Source organism: Lucilia cuprina, chromosome 3, assembly GCF_022045245.1.
Source record: "Lucilia cuprina isolate Lc7/37 chromosome 3, ASM2204524v1, whole genome shotgun sequence".
Lineage (NCBI taxonomy): Eukaryota > Metazoa > Arthropoda > Insecta > Diptera > Calliphoridae > Lucilia > Lucilia cuprina.
The window spans coordinates 31,943,534-31,962,377 of record NC_060951.1 but is presented as its reverse complement, the minus strand read 5'-3'; the positions used below and the strand labels follow the sequence as shown (position 1 = coordinate 31,962,377).

The window sequence follows — 18,844 nt, the reverse complement described above, 5'->3', positions numbered from 1 at the left end:
CTATATATTAGGTAATTCCGAAATTTCGATAAACTTACGAGTTCCAAAAAAAATTTGATAAATTTCTGATTTGTATAAAAAATAATACTAACAAAAATTTCGATAAATTTTCGTTTTATTAAAAATAATCGATAAATTTCTGTTTTAAAGACTATTTTCAATAAATTGTTCTTTCATCAAAAATTTTTGTTTTATAGAAAATTTCGATAGATTTTGGTTAAATAGAAATTTCTTTTGGCAATTGTTAAAAGAAAAACTGAAAAATTTTTTCCAATATTTTTGAATACCGAAAGAAATTATGATTTCCATATTAAAGACGTTTTAAGTAAATATATAAATAACATCAAAAAAAACTAAAATTATTTTTAAATAACTATTTATCTTACAACACTTTGTAGTAAAACTACTAAAAAGTGTTAACTCTTAACACATTCTATAAAAGAGTTAGTTTAATATTTGTTTACTTTTTGTTCATTCGTTTGTCTTTGAATATTTAACCTATCTGTCCATTATTATTATTATCATTATTATGTTTGCATATTTACCATTTAAATTCCGTTCAACCATATTCACCATATCCATATAATATTCCAACAAACACTCACACAGACTCTTTCCAACACTCTCAATAGATCCATATATGTATGTATGAATGTTTGAAAAACTTAGTATGTACAACAGCATACTTATTAATATTCCATATTAATTTTCATATTCAAATGCATAATTGGCATTTAAGAGTTTTTTTGTTTTATATTTTTGTTTCGTATCTATGAGTTTAAATAGATGTATGTATGTGTGCATTTATTTTAGTTATATTTTTCATCTATTTAATCTAGTTTATGCAAATAATATTTTACATTTCATTATTATTTTTTTATTTTTTATTAGACTTTCATTTGTTTACACACACGTTTCGCCTTGCATTCATCCACATTGTGGACTTCTACTATATTTTAAATACAATTCTTTTAATGTCGTTTTTATTACAATTTTACTATTATTTTGTGGTCTTGGATTTTCATTATTTTTCATAATTTCTATGGAGGAAAAGAAAACTATTGATTATACATCTTAATTCTTGAATATTTGCATTTCATTTGAAATAATTAATATTATTAATACTTTTGAATTTAATAGTGATATTGATTTTTAAATTTAATGCAAAGTTATTTTTCATAATTAGAATTTTTTGGCCTTGACCATAGAGTGATCTATAGTACTGACTATTGAATGAAATATAGTTCAGTCTATAGACTTGAATATAGATTTATTCATAATCTTGTCTATAGATTGATCTATAATCTTGACTAAAGATAGCTCTAAACTCTTGACTATATCTTGATCTATAGTCTTGACTATAAATTGATCTATAGTCTTGACTATAAATTGCTCTATAGACTTGACTATAAATTGATTTATAGTCTTGAGTATAAATTGATCTATAGTCTTGACTATAAACTGATCTATAGTCTTGACTATAGACTTATCTATAGTCCTGAATGTAGACTGTTCTATAGTCTTGACGATAGACTAATCTACAGTCTTGACTATAGACTGATCTATAGTCTTGACTATAGACTGATCTATAGTTTTGACTATAGACTGATCTATAGTCTTGATTATAGACAGGTCTATAGTCTTGACTATAGACTGATCTATAGTCTTGACTATAGACTGATCTATAGTCTTGACTATAGACTGATCTATAGTCTTGAATATAGACTGATCTATAGTCTTGACTATAGACTGATCTATACTCTTGACTATAGATTGATCTATAGTCTTGACTATAGATTGATCTATAGTCTTGACTATAGATTGATCTATAGTCTTGACTATAGATTGATCTATAGTCTTGAATATAGACTGATCTGTAGCCTTGACTATAGACAGTTCTATAGTCTTGACTATAGACTGATCAAGAGTCTTGACTATTGACTGATCTATAGTCTTGACCGTAGACTGGTTTATAGTCTTGACTATGTACTGATCTATAGCCTTAACTATGGATTTATCTATAGTCTATGCTACAAATTAATCTATAGTTTTGGCTATAGATTGAGCTATAATCTTGACTATAGTTTGATCTATAGTTTTAACTGTAGACTGATCTATAGTCTTGGCTATAGTTTGATCTATAGTCTTGACTATAGACAGTTCTATAGTCTTGACTATAGACAGTTTTATAGTCATGACTATAGACTGATCTATAGTCTTGACTATAGACTGATCTATAGTCTTGATTATAGACTGATCTATAGTCTTGACTTGATCTGTAGTCTTGACTATAGACTGATCTATAGTCTTGACCTTAGACTATATATCTTGACTATCTATATTCTTGACTATAGATTTCTCTATAGTTTGATAATAGACTGATCTTTAGTCTTGATTATAGACTGATCTATAGCCTTAACTATAGATTAATCTATAGACTTGACAATAGATTGATCTATAGTCTGGACAATAGATTGATTTATAGTCTGGGTAATATATTGATCTATAGTCTTTGCTATAGATTGGTCTATAGTCTTGACTATAGATTGATCTATAGTCTTGACAATAGATTGATATGTAGTCTTGACTATAAATTGATCTCCTCGGTGAATCCGTAGCAGCTATAGTTTTGACTATAGACTGATCTATAGTTTTGACTATAGACTAATATATAGTATTGACTATAGACTGATCTATGGTTAAAAATATTGACTAGGTCAATAAACAAGGATTAATCTATAGTTGTAACCATATTCTAAACAATATATCAATATATCTTGACTACAATTTAATAAATAGTGTTTACTATAGTTTGACCTATAGTCTTGTCTATAGAATAATCTATATATTGAAAATGCCATCTTTACAAACTGATCTACAATCGTATCTATAAACTGATGTGATCCTGACTGTACACTGATCTATAGACTATATAAACTGAACTATAGACTAGCAATGAATTTGTTCTCGAGTATTTGTCATCTTTAGAAGTGATTGATCATTTTAATTTATACAAAAATCACTTGATCATTAAACACAACTTATTACTACTTAGAAATTAAATATGTAAAATAAATAAAAATCACACATTAATTGTAAAATTATTTAAATATAAATATTTCGAGTATAAAATTTTGCCTACACAAAATTTCTTTTATTAAGGAATTTAAATAATTGTGATTTTTTATGTCTTAATGATAAGATTATAAACAGTTTCTCATATAAATTATAATTTGGCTACCATTTTTATTTCACTGCCGGTCTCAATAACGCATCGCATCTCGTTTTAATATGCATGTAGCAAAAAATAACTTAAATACTGAAATAGAAAAAAATAACAACAAATAATTTGGTAGTAAACATGTTAAGTTACCAAACCAAAACCACTTTCCATTTTTCTGAAAACTTGTCATAAAACAAACTAATACTAAACTAACTTTAAAAAAACGTAGTTTTTTGTTTTGAATTTTGAACAAAAAAAAAAACATAAATACAAAATTTATGTAAATGCCGAAAGTGGCTGCTGTCACTTTCAATGAAAAGTGATATGTACCTCGAAAAGGCGGCAGCATCTACCACTAACAATACATACTTAGACTAGTACAGGTATATATTTTTTTTCTAAAATTTATAGAGTTTTTCAGCAACAGATGCTAGTTAAGTAGTTGAATGTTATAATTCTTATTAAGATCAGCTACGATCGCTTTTACTCTTGCACTAACACTTCCTCTTACTTCAACCTGTATATCAAAGAAACTGTGGAAGTATTTAAATAAGTTTTAAACTAAAGTTAGTAAATTTTTTTTTTGCGTTCAACTTGTTTGGAATCCTTCTCTACCACTTCCTCTCTTTGTCAATCTGTACAATTTTTTTAAAGCCTGCTTACAATGATCGTTAGTTGTTATTTTAGTTGGTCTGTGGGTTAGTTGGTTTACAGTTTTTTTATTTTTCTTCATTTTACCATGATCTTGTGTGCTGCCTGCCTGCCGCTTTTTTTGTTGCATTTCTTTTGCCTTGATGCATCATTAAAGTTTTTAAACCATAAAATTGTTTGTTATTTATTTTCATTTCTATTATTTGAACTGAAATTAAATAAAATCCATGTAAAGAAATGACTTCTTACTCATGCACATGTAAATTTGTGGCCATTAAAGTGTTTCCTATGAGCTTTATTGTCATAATGGCATTAAAATGTAATGAAGAAAATCTTGTTGTGTTTAAAATTGATCATCCTCTTTTCTGAAGTTTGTGATCGTTTTGTGTTTATTAAAAGAGAAGGGATTAGACGGAGTAGTGGGTAGAAGCAGTATAAAATATCAAAAATTTGAAGAATGTTTGTAAATATCTTATTAGGAAGCAATCATGAATAGTTCAGAGGTCACTAACTAACTAACTAACGAACTAACTAACTACCTAACTAACTACTAACTCACTAACTAACTAACGAACTATCGAACTAACGCACTAACGAACTAAATAACTAACTAACTAACTAACTGACTGACTGACTGACTAACTAACAACCTGCCTAACTAACTAATTAACCAACTAACTAACCAATTAACTAACTGCCTAAGTAACTAATTTAAATTTCTGAAATTATTATTAAAATTCTGAAATACAAATGGAAATTTCTGAAATATAATTAGAAATGTGTGATATATAACAGGAAATTTCTGAAATCCAATATCCAATCTAAATTCTTAACTGTAACCTACTTATAGTTCTAACTTCAGAGTAAACTATGCCAGATTATAGTCTTAGTCTTAAATATAGTTCTAACTCAGATCAAACAATAGTCTAAGCAAAATTCTACACTGCAGTCAGAACTTTAAATAACCCATAATCTTAATTATAAACTAAACTACAGTGAAGGTCAAATCAAACCTTAGCCTGATTATTGTTTACCTTAAGACAACCTATTGTTAAAGCTCTGGTCCAACGTATAGTCTATTTATAGTCTTCTTGAAATATCTCATCTAAAATCTTAACTCTAGTCAAAATAGAATCTAAATATTGCCTAAATTATAGAAAATACAAAATCTAAACTATAACCCGATTATATTTTAAACTTTAGACAAATTATAGTCTTAACTCTTATCTGAACTCAATAGCATATACTTATTATAGTCTTAACCAAAGTATAAACTGTCGTTTAATCTATAGTCTTAACTATAGACTAACTATTCTATAATGTAATTGTTTAAGCATTTTTTTATACAAAAAAAAATCAATTTCAGTTTATACTACAGTCAATCACTTTATATTACATAAAGTGTAGTCTAAAAGCTAAATATAGTCAAACTATAACTTTAACTACAGTAAAACTAAGATCTAATCTATAGCAAATATATAGTAAAACTATAGTCTTAATTCTGGTCTAAATTGTCAGAAATTCTATTAATACTAAAGAAAGTCAATTTATAGTCAAGCTATAATAAAATTATGATCTATAAACTTAAGTCTTAACTAAAGTCTAATACCTTAACTATAGTTAAATCATAGTCTATACTTTAGTCAAACTATAATTTATAAACAGTAGAAATAACATAAAAACTAATTTTAAGTGTTAGCCTGAATTTTTTTTCAGACTAACACTCAAATCGTTAACTGTCAAATCTATAATTTTTTAATAACATTTTTCGGTCAATAAAATACCTATAAGTAAATTTACCCTAACATGTACTATATACAAGTATCATTGTTTACTTTCTTACGAATCCTCTGATCATGATTATTGGATGAGTACCGTTTCAAATAACCCCCACACTCGAAACTAACTGTCTAAGAATGATCAAGTGTAGTCTACAGAGATAAATATAGTAATAAAATAGCAACAGTAGTTACAATTGCTATATGTAGTATATTATTATCTTATACTGTCGCCTTATTTGTTATTGTACGTGTATAGTACTCATTTTAAGAGTAAATACATTCACAGTCTACAGAAATAAAAAAAATCAGCTTAAAGCATATATATTCTTCTGTATGTATGGGGTAATTGGTAGATTTTTACATCGACAATTATTAAATGTAGCAGAAAAGCAATGGCAATATAAAAAAACAACAGCTAAATCTATTCAAATTTAAGCGTGTGTAAGCCCAAGCACCATTATACAGCACCCAGCCAGAGGCTATTCCATACTAAACACACAGTATGAGTAATATGAAAAGTAAGAAACCAAAAAGATAAAAATACCACTTGCCAATAGTAAACAAGTAATTAATAGAAATTGCAAGTGACCTTATGGTCCAAAAATGAAATTGGATACTGTTGGTTAGACCATTTATTTGTACAAAAGTAGTTTTATGCGCTATAGTTTAAAAGTCTATACTATAATCCAGACTATAGTCTATGCTAGTCCAGACTATAGTCCATACTAGTCCAGACTATAGTCCAGTCTATAGTCTTTACTATAGTCCAGTCTATAGTCTTTACTATAGTCCAGACTATAGTCTTTACTATATTCCAGACTATAGTATAGATAATAGATAATATACTATACTATAGTCCAGACTATAGTCTATACTATAGTCCAGACAAAAGTCTATACTATAGTCCAGACTATAGTCTATACTATAGTCCAGACTATAGTCTATACTATAGTCCAGACTATAGTCTATACTATAGTCCAGACTATAGTCTATACTATAGTCCAGACTATGGTCTATACTATAGTCCAGACTATAGTCTATACTATAGTCCAGACTATAGTCTATACTATAGTCTGATTATTTTCCATAGCATAGGCTATAGTCAAAATTATAATCTATACTATAGTCCTCACTATTGTTTCAAAAATTCCTGACTATTAGCTAGATTATAGTCTACACTATAGTCCAGACTTTGATTTAAACTAAAGTCTACACTGTAGTTTAAAATATAAATAATTCCATATAAACATTATTTAGCCCAGATTAAAGTCTGGAGTAGTATTATGATAGTAAATTTCAAATACCGATTGAAAAAGAAATATTTAGGGTAATGCCCAGTCGTTTATAATCCTTCTTAAATTTACCAACCAACTTATTTTTTCGATTTAGTTGATATTGAAATTTCTGTTAAAGAATTGTTTAAATAAATACAAGTGTGTTTTTTTTTTTGTGGCTTTTTATTTATAGTTGTTACTGTTGTTATTGTTGCTACAAGTATTTGCAAATAACTGTTTTTATTGACGTCTATAAAAACAAAAAAAAAAAACAACTAATTGAACTTCATCTTATTGTTTTGCAATTTATTTTTTTTATATTATTTTTATAGCGAAAATAATTGAAAGTCTTTATTGGTTGAATATAAAAAAATAAATAACAAAAATTTCACATTTAAATTGTGTTAAGGACAATTTCACTCACTGCACACACACTCACTCACTCTTATGGAAAGTTTTCTAAGTCTTAAAAAAAGTGATTGTTTCTATTTTGAATATAATTTCAAAATAAATAATAATAAAAGAAAACACTAAAATTGAAATTAATTAATTTTGAGTCTCCTTCTAAAAACTAAATTATAAACAATTAATACTAGAAGAGTGAAATGTGCAAATACTTTCTACTTTTAAAATTTTATGGCCTTTTTTTCTAAAAGAAAAACATTGGTCTAAGAGGATAAAAGCATTTATTTAAATGCATTTTTATAAATGAACTAGCTTTAAGTGCTGCTTAAGAGATTGTTTTGTAAAAGTTATAAATTTTAGAAGGTAGAATTAAAAACATTAACATTTTTAGCTTTATAAAGAAAAGCTATTAAGCATGCGTTGAAAATGGTCTGAGCACAATTTCAACTTAAAATATGTAATATTAAAATTTAGTTTAAATTATATTTAGGTGAGAGCATAAAATATCTAAGGAGATTGGATACGCTCAAAATGTAACCAAGGATTGGTATAAAACTAATCTTCTTTTGGTAATTTGGTGGTAGGGTATCAGAAAATGTAGGAAAGGGAGAAGGAAAATAATTAAAGGAAATTAAACAAAACAATGGACCAAAGACAATTCTAGATTACTCCAGATTCAAATCCAGAAGCAAAAGTGATGGGAGAAATAATAATAAGAAACAAAATCTATCATTAAAAGCCCGGGATACGTTTGCCAATAAAGCCTTGCAGATAGCGTACCTTAAACCCAAATCATCGTAGAATCTATTCAGATTTTGTATTCTAGGATAATGTCAAATAATATGCTCTATAGTCTCTAGCTCTTGAGTAATGTGAGATTACTTGCAAAAGTATGGTTTTGTTAAAGCCATATTTGGGCTATGAGATGTTAATAGTAACAGATGTATATCAAGTCTCTTCCGATTAATCATTAGTATTGGAAAATGATATTAATTTAGTGAAATCACATAAATACATGTGAACATTTTGGATTCCTTAAGCGGAGCCTCTATGTGAGGAAGCGCCATGTAATAATATCATAACAAGTACAAGCAGTAACAATTGCCCTCTGCCCTACAATTATGATTTCGAGGAAGCAATATTTTTTGCTCGGGTAGCAGGATTTCTTAATAGAATATCGGATCATATTTAAGATCACCCTGTAATGGCTCTTCTATTTAGATCTTGATATGAATCCTTTCCTTAAGGTATGTTGGTACCTAACTGTCTCACTAGAACTTCTACAGTTTACAACTTAGATCTCCGCTTGAAGAGGGCATTCGTTTTCGGGTATTTAGTCTATTTCCCTTATTTTTTAATCTATGACATTGGCGCTCCACTTTCATGGTAGATTCTCTCATCCAGCTTGAAATTTATTTAACATTAAGAATGACCTCAAGCCCCTCTATAATGATCAAAGGAATAAATGTTCGATGGGATGAGACTACGTGTACTTGTAGCCATACTGACAGGGCGCTGTACAATGCAAAAACACTATATATTCCATACAATGACTATAGCACTAGTTGCCAAAATGTAGAAGAAGAGAAAACAGTGAAACACATTCTATGTCTCTGACCTGCCTTGACAAATGTCAAAACTAGGCAGCCCAATACTACATGAACTTGCGGCTCTCTCTAATATGAACATCAATACATATGTATGTGATAGAATCATTCATTCGTGACTCTTTATGGTTAAACGGTATGTTAAACGGACATGTAATGTCCTATAAATGGGTTTATTTTGCAATATCCGTTTTAGAGTAACGAAACCATTAGGACTCAAGTGGGTCGGTCAATAGGGCGACTGCTTCAACAAAATAACCTCAACTAGGATATGTTATCTTGGAGTAATTTGACTCGCAGTTTGACCACAACACCTTATATTACACAATACTACGGGAGTCAGTTTTAGAGTAACACAACGAAACCATTAGGATCCAAGTGAGTCGGTCAATGGACTTTAACAACCTAACCTCAACTAGGATATTTTATCTTGGTAAACAACCCTCACCTTGGTGAATACATCTAGTCTGTCTGACTGAATGATTCATATGACTTCTTGGTGTAATTTGACTCGCAGTTTGACCACAACACCTATATTACACAGTACTACGGGAGTCATTAAATAGAATCATGTTCTATCTATTGGTGAGGTCCCTTTGGAATACACATAGTGTTTTTGTTAAACATAATAAGACCATATAAAGTGTAAAAACTACATATTTTTGAGAAGGAGTTGATATCACAAATACACGCGTCCGCATTCCACCCACATACATATCCTTATTAATGAGTCGTATAAATGTTCTCATGAATGTGAATAAGAGTTCTGTGTGATGAAATGAATGTCTTAAAAACTCTTTTTTGTCCGGATATGTTTTGCAATTTACTCTCTACATACCAGGAGAACCTGAATGCGCTTCTATAAAAAGGAAACAATATCTTGTCTTATTAAATAAGATCGTATTTCAATCATTCAAATGTATCATAATGTAAATTCAGTTCAGTAGTATGGTTGAATTTGATGTCAGATATTCCACAATTGGAATACAATAGTCAGAGATTACATGTTGATAGTGAGTGTTGTAGGTAATGTAGTTATTTCATATATCACTTAGTAATAAATAAACAATAAGTTGCTAGGCCCAACCCCAGTTAATATCAACAGTTTTTTGGGAAAACATTGATTTATACTTATGTATTTCAAATCCATTCTAAATAGCATGATAAAATAGATTGCTAATGTAGCATTGAGGAAGTATATAGACGAAAAAATTAAGGTCGATCTGAAATCTGGGAACGTCAGGCAAGCACATTTGTATTTAGTCTATTTAAACGAGAGTTCAGAATATATATTTTTAAGTATTAAGCTAATCTAAATCAGAAAGCCACAATTAAATTTTCTTAAAGTTCTGAGTCATATTTTCATTAGTTATTTGAAAATATCATGAGTGCATGCAATAACAAAAATGCCTGCAGGATTAATTTAAAATTTGCATATGAGTTCTAGAGAATTTCATGAAACCCCGAAATATACTCACGTATCTGTTAAAAAATGTCTTAAATAAATATATGTGTATGTACCTACATGCAAAATGAAAGCGAAAGTATTACAATATACATTTTACAAACGAAATATCTACATATGTATGTATATCGTCACTATATTCAAAAAGTGCTAACTCAGAAAAACACTGTATTTTTCCAAAATAGATATACATACCCATGAAAAACTTAAATTGAAAAGTAATAAGTTAAAATTCTAAAAAAAACTCTTTTCACTACTTCCTCTTTAGCATTTTAACTCAAAATTTTAACACGATGATGTCATTGGAGGTTAGTACGCTCGCTTACAAATAGGGAGTAAAATAAGTATACTACTATGCTTACTAAGAAGTTGTTGAGTAAGTTGTTTTGTTTTTAAAATAATCTTACTAATTTATAATTATATTCAAATTAATACATTTTACTTTTTTGGGATTTTTTTAATTTAGCATGTTTTGTTCGAAGAAGAATATTTTAATTTGAGTTCATCAAAATAACATGAACATGTACAACAAGTTTAAAATTATAGTCGGTCGATGACGACCATATAATACCCTACACCTTTTATAAAAATAAAAAGTTATTTAATTGTCATTTAAATTGAATTGTTCCTTGCTTCATATATACATACATAAGCCTTTTATTGTTGAATAAAATTGTGGACATTTAAGTGAAATTTTGATAAGGGCTTTTCATAGGGGCTAGGGTCATATGAGGTCCTATTATTATAGAACTCGTGAGGGTCATCAAGTCTAGTATAAAACTTGATTTTGCAGCTTTTTGTAGAGATATGAGTATATTAAACATAATTATGATCTTAAAAGCCAAATTCGGCGGGTTCAGTTATTTGGGGGCTAAGTGAAATAATGGACCGATGTAAACCATTTTTTCGTCTACGGTACAATAGAAGATCATGTGCCCAATTTCATTGAATTATCTCCAAAATTGCGACCTGTAGTTTGAAACAATGGACCGATCTTAACCAATTTCAATAGGCTTCGTCCCTGGGGCAATAGAAGATCATGAACCAAATTTCATTGAATTATCTTCAAAATTGTACCATGTAGTTTGATTACAAAGTTTACATTTACAAGGACAGACAGACAGACGGACGGACGGGCGGACTTAGAAAATGATTCTGAACCGATTAGTGGTTCAGAATCATTTGTGGTATAGAATATAAAAAGCATCAATGTTTATAATTTGGTCCCAAATTAATAACAGACAAAAAGAATGAGTTGAGCAATTATTTTCCATTCAAAACGCACTTTGGCCCAATATTGAGTTAGCACTTTTTGAATTTAGAGCGTTTCGATATATTGACAAAATAACAATTACTGTAAAAATGAAACAAAATTCGAAACTAAGTAAAGAAATATATTGAATATTGTATTTACAAATAACCAATAAAGAGCATAAAGAAGCTGTGGAAGTACCCAAACAAATGGTTCGAACAACAATCTATATAGACAATTGTCTAAACAATAAAACACATTTGAATTGTATTGAATATTATACGAATTGAATTCAATTCAATAATAATATACAAATGAAGTAAATGATGAGACAAACAATAGAATAAATAGACTTTAAAGGCGTGAAAATATCGAACAAATACAAGAAAAACACTTTCATTTGAATGTTCAACATGTAATGCATTCCAATTTGTTTGGTACATAGTTTACAGGGAGTCTTTTTTTCATCGCTTATAATTTTCAGAAAATATCTAATATTCTGCTAATGTATGATTTGTATAATTTCCTTTCATTATACAGATTGAAGAGATTACCGAGGCAATGGAAACCATAGAGTTAATTGTGCATGATAACGATGAAGAAGATGATGACGATGTGGTCGATGGTGTTCATAATGATGATGATGATGATTATAATAAAGTTGCGAGAAATGAAATCTTAACATTGGCATTAGCTACTAATGATTCAATTAATTTGTCAAATTCCACATACTCATCGTTGTCATCAATAATCTCAGCACGTACGAATTTAGTGCAACATCAACAACATGACTATGGACTTGGTAGACGTCCCAGTTGTGATGTTGCTATGACAAATAACAGCAATAATACCTCAATATTGAAGCAACAACAGCAACAACCGCTACAAATCGCACAAAATCAAACTGTCTCATCACCCAATCTTTTGGCAAGTCCACTTTTACGTTTGGCAAACAATGCACCACCCGAACGCTGTAATTCCGGTAGTTATCTTGGGCGCCGATCATCGATGACTACACCCGATAGTGGTGTTAGCAGCCAAACCTATATGATCACTACTACTACCGCCAGCACCATAACCCCCACTCATAGCGCTGTCACACCACAACCAACCTCACCTCCAACAGTTAAATCAATTGGCATTGGTACGACAACACGTACGTACTGTGACAAATCAGTCAATTCTTCGCCCATACATGTTGTCTCCACACTCACGTCCCCCATTGATACACACAATTCCATGATATCCATAACACGCGAACATGCTCTTAAGCAGGAAATCGAACAATTGCAAGAGCGTCTTAAAGATACAGAAGAACGTTTAGAATCATTTCGTATACAACATGATACGGTCTCGCAATTGCATCGTAAACTAAGAGAGAGTAATACTCAGCTGCAGGAGGAATCGGAGATGTTAAAGCTAGATGTCCAACATCTCAATGAATGTGCAAATGTTTTAAGAACCGAACTGCAGGCAGCACGTCATGATCGTGATGAGGCTTTGGATTTGCAGATGGTTTTGCAAAATGAATTAGAAGAAACAAGAGCTGAAAAGAAACGAGCTCAAGAGCAAAAGGAGCGTGATGCTAAAACTATACAAGACTTGCAGAGGCAATGTAGGGAAATGGAAAGGATATTAATGCGCAAACATCCAGATTCGGTGTCAGCTTTAATAGGTAAGTTTTTGGTAACCCTTATCACATGACTATTTTTTAATCGCGAGGCAACATTTCATTTCCTAGTGGCTTCCAAAGCCGGGGGTGGTTCGCACAATGATCAAGAGAATCATGGAAGTCGTAAGTTATTGGAACAGCGCATAGCTCAATTAGAATCAGATGCCAAAGAACAAGACTTAAAAGCTCAACAAATACTTGCCAATGTACAAGCACGTTTTAATTCGGTACAAGCTAAATATGAGACACATATAGCCGATTTAGAAACACAAGTTTTAAGGTAATTGTTTAACTTACTTCCCCTCTTTAATAACTAAATTAACTTAAACCTCTGTCCACAGTCTCCAGGAAATTAATACCAAACTTAATGAAAAAATTGAGTCACAAGTACGCACTTTGGATTATTTCGTTTCTAAAAAAGCTGAACGGTACTACAACAATTGCACACAAACCGAAGAACCCTATATAATCCCTATACCAGTTCCTGCTCCCGCCCCAGCTCCCTTAGTTCTAGCCGCAGAACCGAAACATTCACGCACCCACAATCGTAAAACGATTAGTACACAAACTATTTCGGCTACTCGAGAAAGTGGTACCAATACTATTGGAACTTCTAGTCAACATTCGGCCAGTTCCAGTACTAGTAGTACTGCCAACTCGACACCGAACAATTCACGACCAAATTCAAAACAGAGTGGTATACGTAAACCCATGGCTACGGCCAGTTCTTTGACCTCTGCTGTAGCTTCTAAATTACCAATTTCACAATCAGATTCTACTATTTCCTTATCGGCAGCACAGGCTGCTGCCAGCGCTAAAGAAGATGCTCATCTCTTGGCTACTATACGTGGTATGCGTGTAGATTTGGCTATTAAGAATAAAGCTTTACAGCGTTTGACACGTGAGCTGGATGAGTGTAAAAAGACAATAAGAAAGATACAAAAGGAAAAAGAAGGTAAGTACGAAATGGAAAGATTTTTTAAATATAATTTAGTTAAACAGTAATTAGTGCGTTAATATCTTTAAGAATTGCTTCACCTATCAGTTCTTGTTCTACTTCAGTTCCAGTTCAGTTATAGTTTAGTTCTAGTTCAGTTCTAGTTCAGTTCTAATTCAGTTCTAGTTCAGTTCTAGTTCAGTTCTAGTTCTAGTTTAGTTCTAGTTCTGTTCTAGTTCAGTTCTAGTTCAGTTCTAGTTCAGTTCTAGTTCAGTTCTAGTTCAGTTCTAGTTCAGTTCTAGTTCAGTTCTAGTTCAGTTCTAGTTCAGTTCTAGTTCAGTTCTAGTTCAGTTCTAGTTCAGTTCTAGTTCAAAACCTTTATTGAAATATTGCCTAAGAGTAATGTTTTTTTAACAATATTATATTCAATTTTCCAATTAACCCTATAACTATTTCATTCACTATAATCCACAAACATATAATAGCCTAGATCATAAAAAACGATTTTTGTTTTAAAAACTCATACATCATACAATATAAAACAAAAAACCGAAAATCTCTTAATTTAATACGCTCCGGGCGTAAAAACACTAAAACTAAACCATGTTTAACAACTTCTGATGGAAAATGACATAACATTTTAATCCGAACCTCCATAACACAAAAAAAAGACTAATAAGCAACATACATTTCTCTTTGTAACCATTTCTTCTTTCTTTCTCGGATTAAATTTGAAAAAAAGATAAAAACTGAAAGCGAAAGTTTTACACAAGATTTCAAAGAAATAAAAAATATAATTTAAAATGTGTGTTTTTTTATAACAAATTGGGATTTTAATTAATTACTTTACCAAATCAAAAACATATTTAAAAAAAACTATAAAAATTAATAATAAATAACCATAAATGTTAAATTTTTTAATAAGATTTTTTTAAGTGAATCTTATTGGAAATTATGTAAACTTTTCTAATTTTTAAATTTTATAAAAATCAATCAAAACTCTCAAAAGGGGGCCTTAACTCTGGCGCTGTTTTAAAATTAACATTTTGTTTTTACGTTCAACGAACTTGTTGCTATAAGATTTCTTTTGTTTTAAATTTGTTATTAAATGATTAATTGTATTTTGTTAATTGTGAGGTGTAAAGCATTTTGTTAAAAGTTTGTGATCTTCTCTTGTGTTTTTTATTAAAGTAATTTTTATTTCTCTTCCTTTAGCTTTCAAATATGAAAGAAGTCACAGCACTGCCGCATCTAGCAGCTCTTCTAAATATAATGTAGAACATATGCCGGCTAGCACAGAATCTCAAGCTCTGAAGGAGGCTCAAAATAAATACAAACTATTAGAAGCCGATTACAAGTCATTGCATGAAAAACGTTTACAAGATGTAAGTATTAATTTTTAGTATTCTATCCAAATTGGAAGAATTCATATCGATATAAAATCCGATTAATCTGATCTGAGGTCTTTTGTGACAATTTATGAAACAATGAACCAAATAATAGCTATATTAATACTATAGAAATTTGTTTAAGTTATCTTAACTAGACTATAAAATTTATCGGAACTTTATAAGTAGTTCATAGAGTAGTCAATATGTCAAGTCTATAAATTAGTCAGTAAACTATTCAAAAGACTAACTCATAGACAAATCCTCAAAGTAATCCATAGGCTTGTCTAAAGGCATCCCCAAAGACTAGTCAATAGACTATTCTTCGTAAATTCGTAAATATATTAAACAGACAATAGTCTAGTATATAATTCAGTCTAGTATTTATTCTAGTCTATAGTGTTGTTGTAACAGGTTGGCTGTAACTGAATGTTCTTCCCTAAGGAAAACAACTTCCGGTAGATACAGTTGTTGCTGAGTTGACAATCTTTGGCCGATTGAGAATCGGGTCGTTCCGGAGCGGAGATCCAATTGTCGCGGGACGTAGTCTACGGTGTAGTCTGGTCTACTGTCTTGTCTACAGTTTAGTCTATATTGTAGTCTGGTCTAAAGTTTAGTCTAGTCCATAATGTAGTCTATAATCTAGTCTACAATCTAGTATATAACCGAGTCTATAGTTTAGTATATAGTCATGTCTATAGTCTAGTATATAGTCTAGTGTATAGTCTAGTCTACCGTCTGGGGTATAGTCTAGCCTATACTCTATTCTATAGTCTAGCCAATAGTCTAGTCTATAGTCTCTTCTATAGTTTATCCTATAGTCTAACATATAACCTATTATATAGTCTATCCTACAGTCTAGTCTATAACCTAGCTTATAGTCCAGTCTATAGCCTAGTCTATAATCTAGTCTATAGTCTAGCCTATTGTCTAGCGTATAGTCTAGCTTATAGTCTAGCTTATAATCTAGTCTAAAGCCTATTCTATGGTCTAGTCTATGGTCTAGTCTATAGTCTAGTCTATAGATTAGTCTATAGTTTAGTCTCTATTCTATTCTATAGTCCAGTCTATAGTCTATTCTATAGTCCAGTCTATAATCCAGTTTATAGTCCAGTTTATAGTCTAGTCTATAGTCTAGTCTATAGTCTGGTCTATAGTCTAGTCTATAGTCTGGTCTATAGTGTAGTCTATAGTCTAGTATATAGTCTTTTCTATAGTCTGGTCTATAGTTTAGTATATACTCTAGTCTAAAGTCTATTTTATAGTCTAGTCTATTGTCTAGTCTATAGTCTGGTCTATAGTCTAGTCTATAGTCTAGTCTATAATCTAGTCTATAGTCTAGTCTATAGTATAGTCTATAGTCCAGTCTAGTCACTATTAATTTCAAATTCACTGCATCGTTGTTAGAAGTAATTTAAATACTCTTTTTTACATTTTGATGATCAATTATAAAATAATTTCTCTTAAATCGATATATGTACACTATTTTAACACTTTTCTCATTTCGTACACAGTTAAAAACCCTACAGACTGCCCATGAACGTGAACTCGCTACATGTCACGAAACCGTACGCATTTTACAGCAGCGTCTCAACGAACGTGATGAACAGTTTGCTTTGCAAAAACGTCGTAAAGTACCCGTTGATTATTACGCCTTAAAAGCGAAGGTATGTATAAAATAACAATAACAAAAAAAACTCCAAAAGCGAGGCAATCATAAAGTGATAGCAAAACCAACGGTATTAGTAGTAAAACCGAGGCGTAAATGAACACAAGACAAATCATTGATATCTGATAATAACCATTGAACAAAATTTTGATATGCTAACAACATACAGAGTCATATTAAATACATTGTACATACATACACATGTGTCCATTGGACATACTATTACTTAGTATTAAATATTATTTTATTGTATAATTTTGTACATTTCTTTTCTTTTCGTTTTTTTTTTGTGGTTTTTTTTTAATAAGCGTGCAGCAAGTGTTTGTCTAGCTACTGCTGACTAGCAAGTCTTCTTTTATGCAATATAATTGTAACAATTTTTATGATTTTAATTTACAAATTAATGTACGTATTGCATAATGTATCATTATCACGATCATCATCATTATTATTTCAATCATTATCTGAATGTTACACTTTTTATTTTTTTTAATGATTTGTATACAATTTTTTTTTCTTTTCGTTTTAAAGAAAAAGTAATAAAAAAGAAATTTTAATGAATGAATAAATGATGAGTAAGTGAGTAAATGTGTAAAAAAATGTAACGATTAAATGGTGTTAAATAAAAATGTTTATTATTTTCACATCACACATACGTGTTCACATAAATAATGTTATAAATTTAATTAATTATCTTCTAAATTATGTAATAAAAGACCGTTAAACCTTTTCTTTCTTTTGGTTTTGTATTTTATTATATTAATTGTTTTATTTTTTAACCGCTAATATGTAGTTCAACCATTAAAAAATTCCATTACATTTTTAATTTGTTTATGTCCAATTGTACAACGCTTAAATTTATTAAACCTTAAATCCAATTTTAGTTGCAATTCGGTTTGAAAACCAAATTGACGTTAATGACTGTTAAAATTTGTATAAGTGTATTGTTTTTGCAAAACTATATAAATTTAAATCCTGAGGATCTGTAAACGAATTATATATACCAGTACGTATTTAGCACGTTTTTCTATCCAGACCTTAGACATGACACTGTTTTCAGTGTAAGAGTGTTACTGGGTTGCGATTGGGTACCCTGCTCCGCTAAATCCAAATCTCTTTGCAGGATCTGAATTCGAAATTGATAAAAAAGAGACTATTGGCTAACATCCTAACAAATGAACTAACTAACAAATTATCTAGCCAACTAACTAACTAATTAATTAACTAACTAACTAACTAACTAACTAACTAACTAACTAACTAACTAACTAACTAACTAACTAACTAACTAACTAACTAACTAACCAACCAACTAACCAACCAACCAACTAACCAACCAACTAACCAACTAACTAACTAACTAGCTAACTAACTAACTAACTAACTAACTAACTAACTAACTAACTTACTTACTAGTCTATAGTCTAGTGTATAGTCTAGTCTATAGTCTAGTCTATAGTCTAGTCTATAGTCTAGTCTATAGTCTAGTCTATAGTCTATAGTCTAGTCTATAGTCTAGT

At 30.1% G+C, this 18,844-nt stretch overlaps 1 protein-coding gene across 1 annotated transcript in view; it reads left to right on the top strand.

The window, feature by feature from the left end:
• LOC111684316 (E3 ubiquitin-protein ligase lubel) overlaps nucleotides 1–18,844 on the top strand; it is an 80,593-nt gene that overhangs the window by 58,298 nt on the left and 3,451 nt on the right. The window contains exons 2-6 of the mRNA XM_046946123.1: nucleotides 12,199–13,333; nucleotides 13,400–13,610; nucleotides 13,672–14,285; nucleotides 15,483–15,652; nucleotides 17,170–17,322. Coding sequence (XP_046802079.1) covers nucleotides 12,199–13,333; nucleotides 13,400–13,610; nucleotides 13,672–14,285; nucleotides 15,483–15,652; nucleotides 17,170–17,322 — 2,283 coding nt within the window. The remainder of the gene's footprint in view (nucleotides 1–12,198; nucleotides 13,334–13,399; nucleotides 13,611–13,671; nucleotides 14,286–15,482; nucleotides 15,653–17,169; nucleotides 17,323–18,844) is intronic.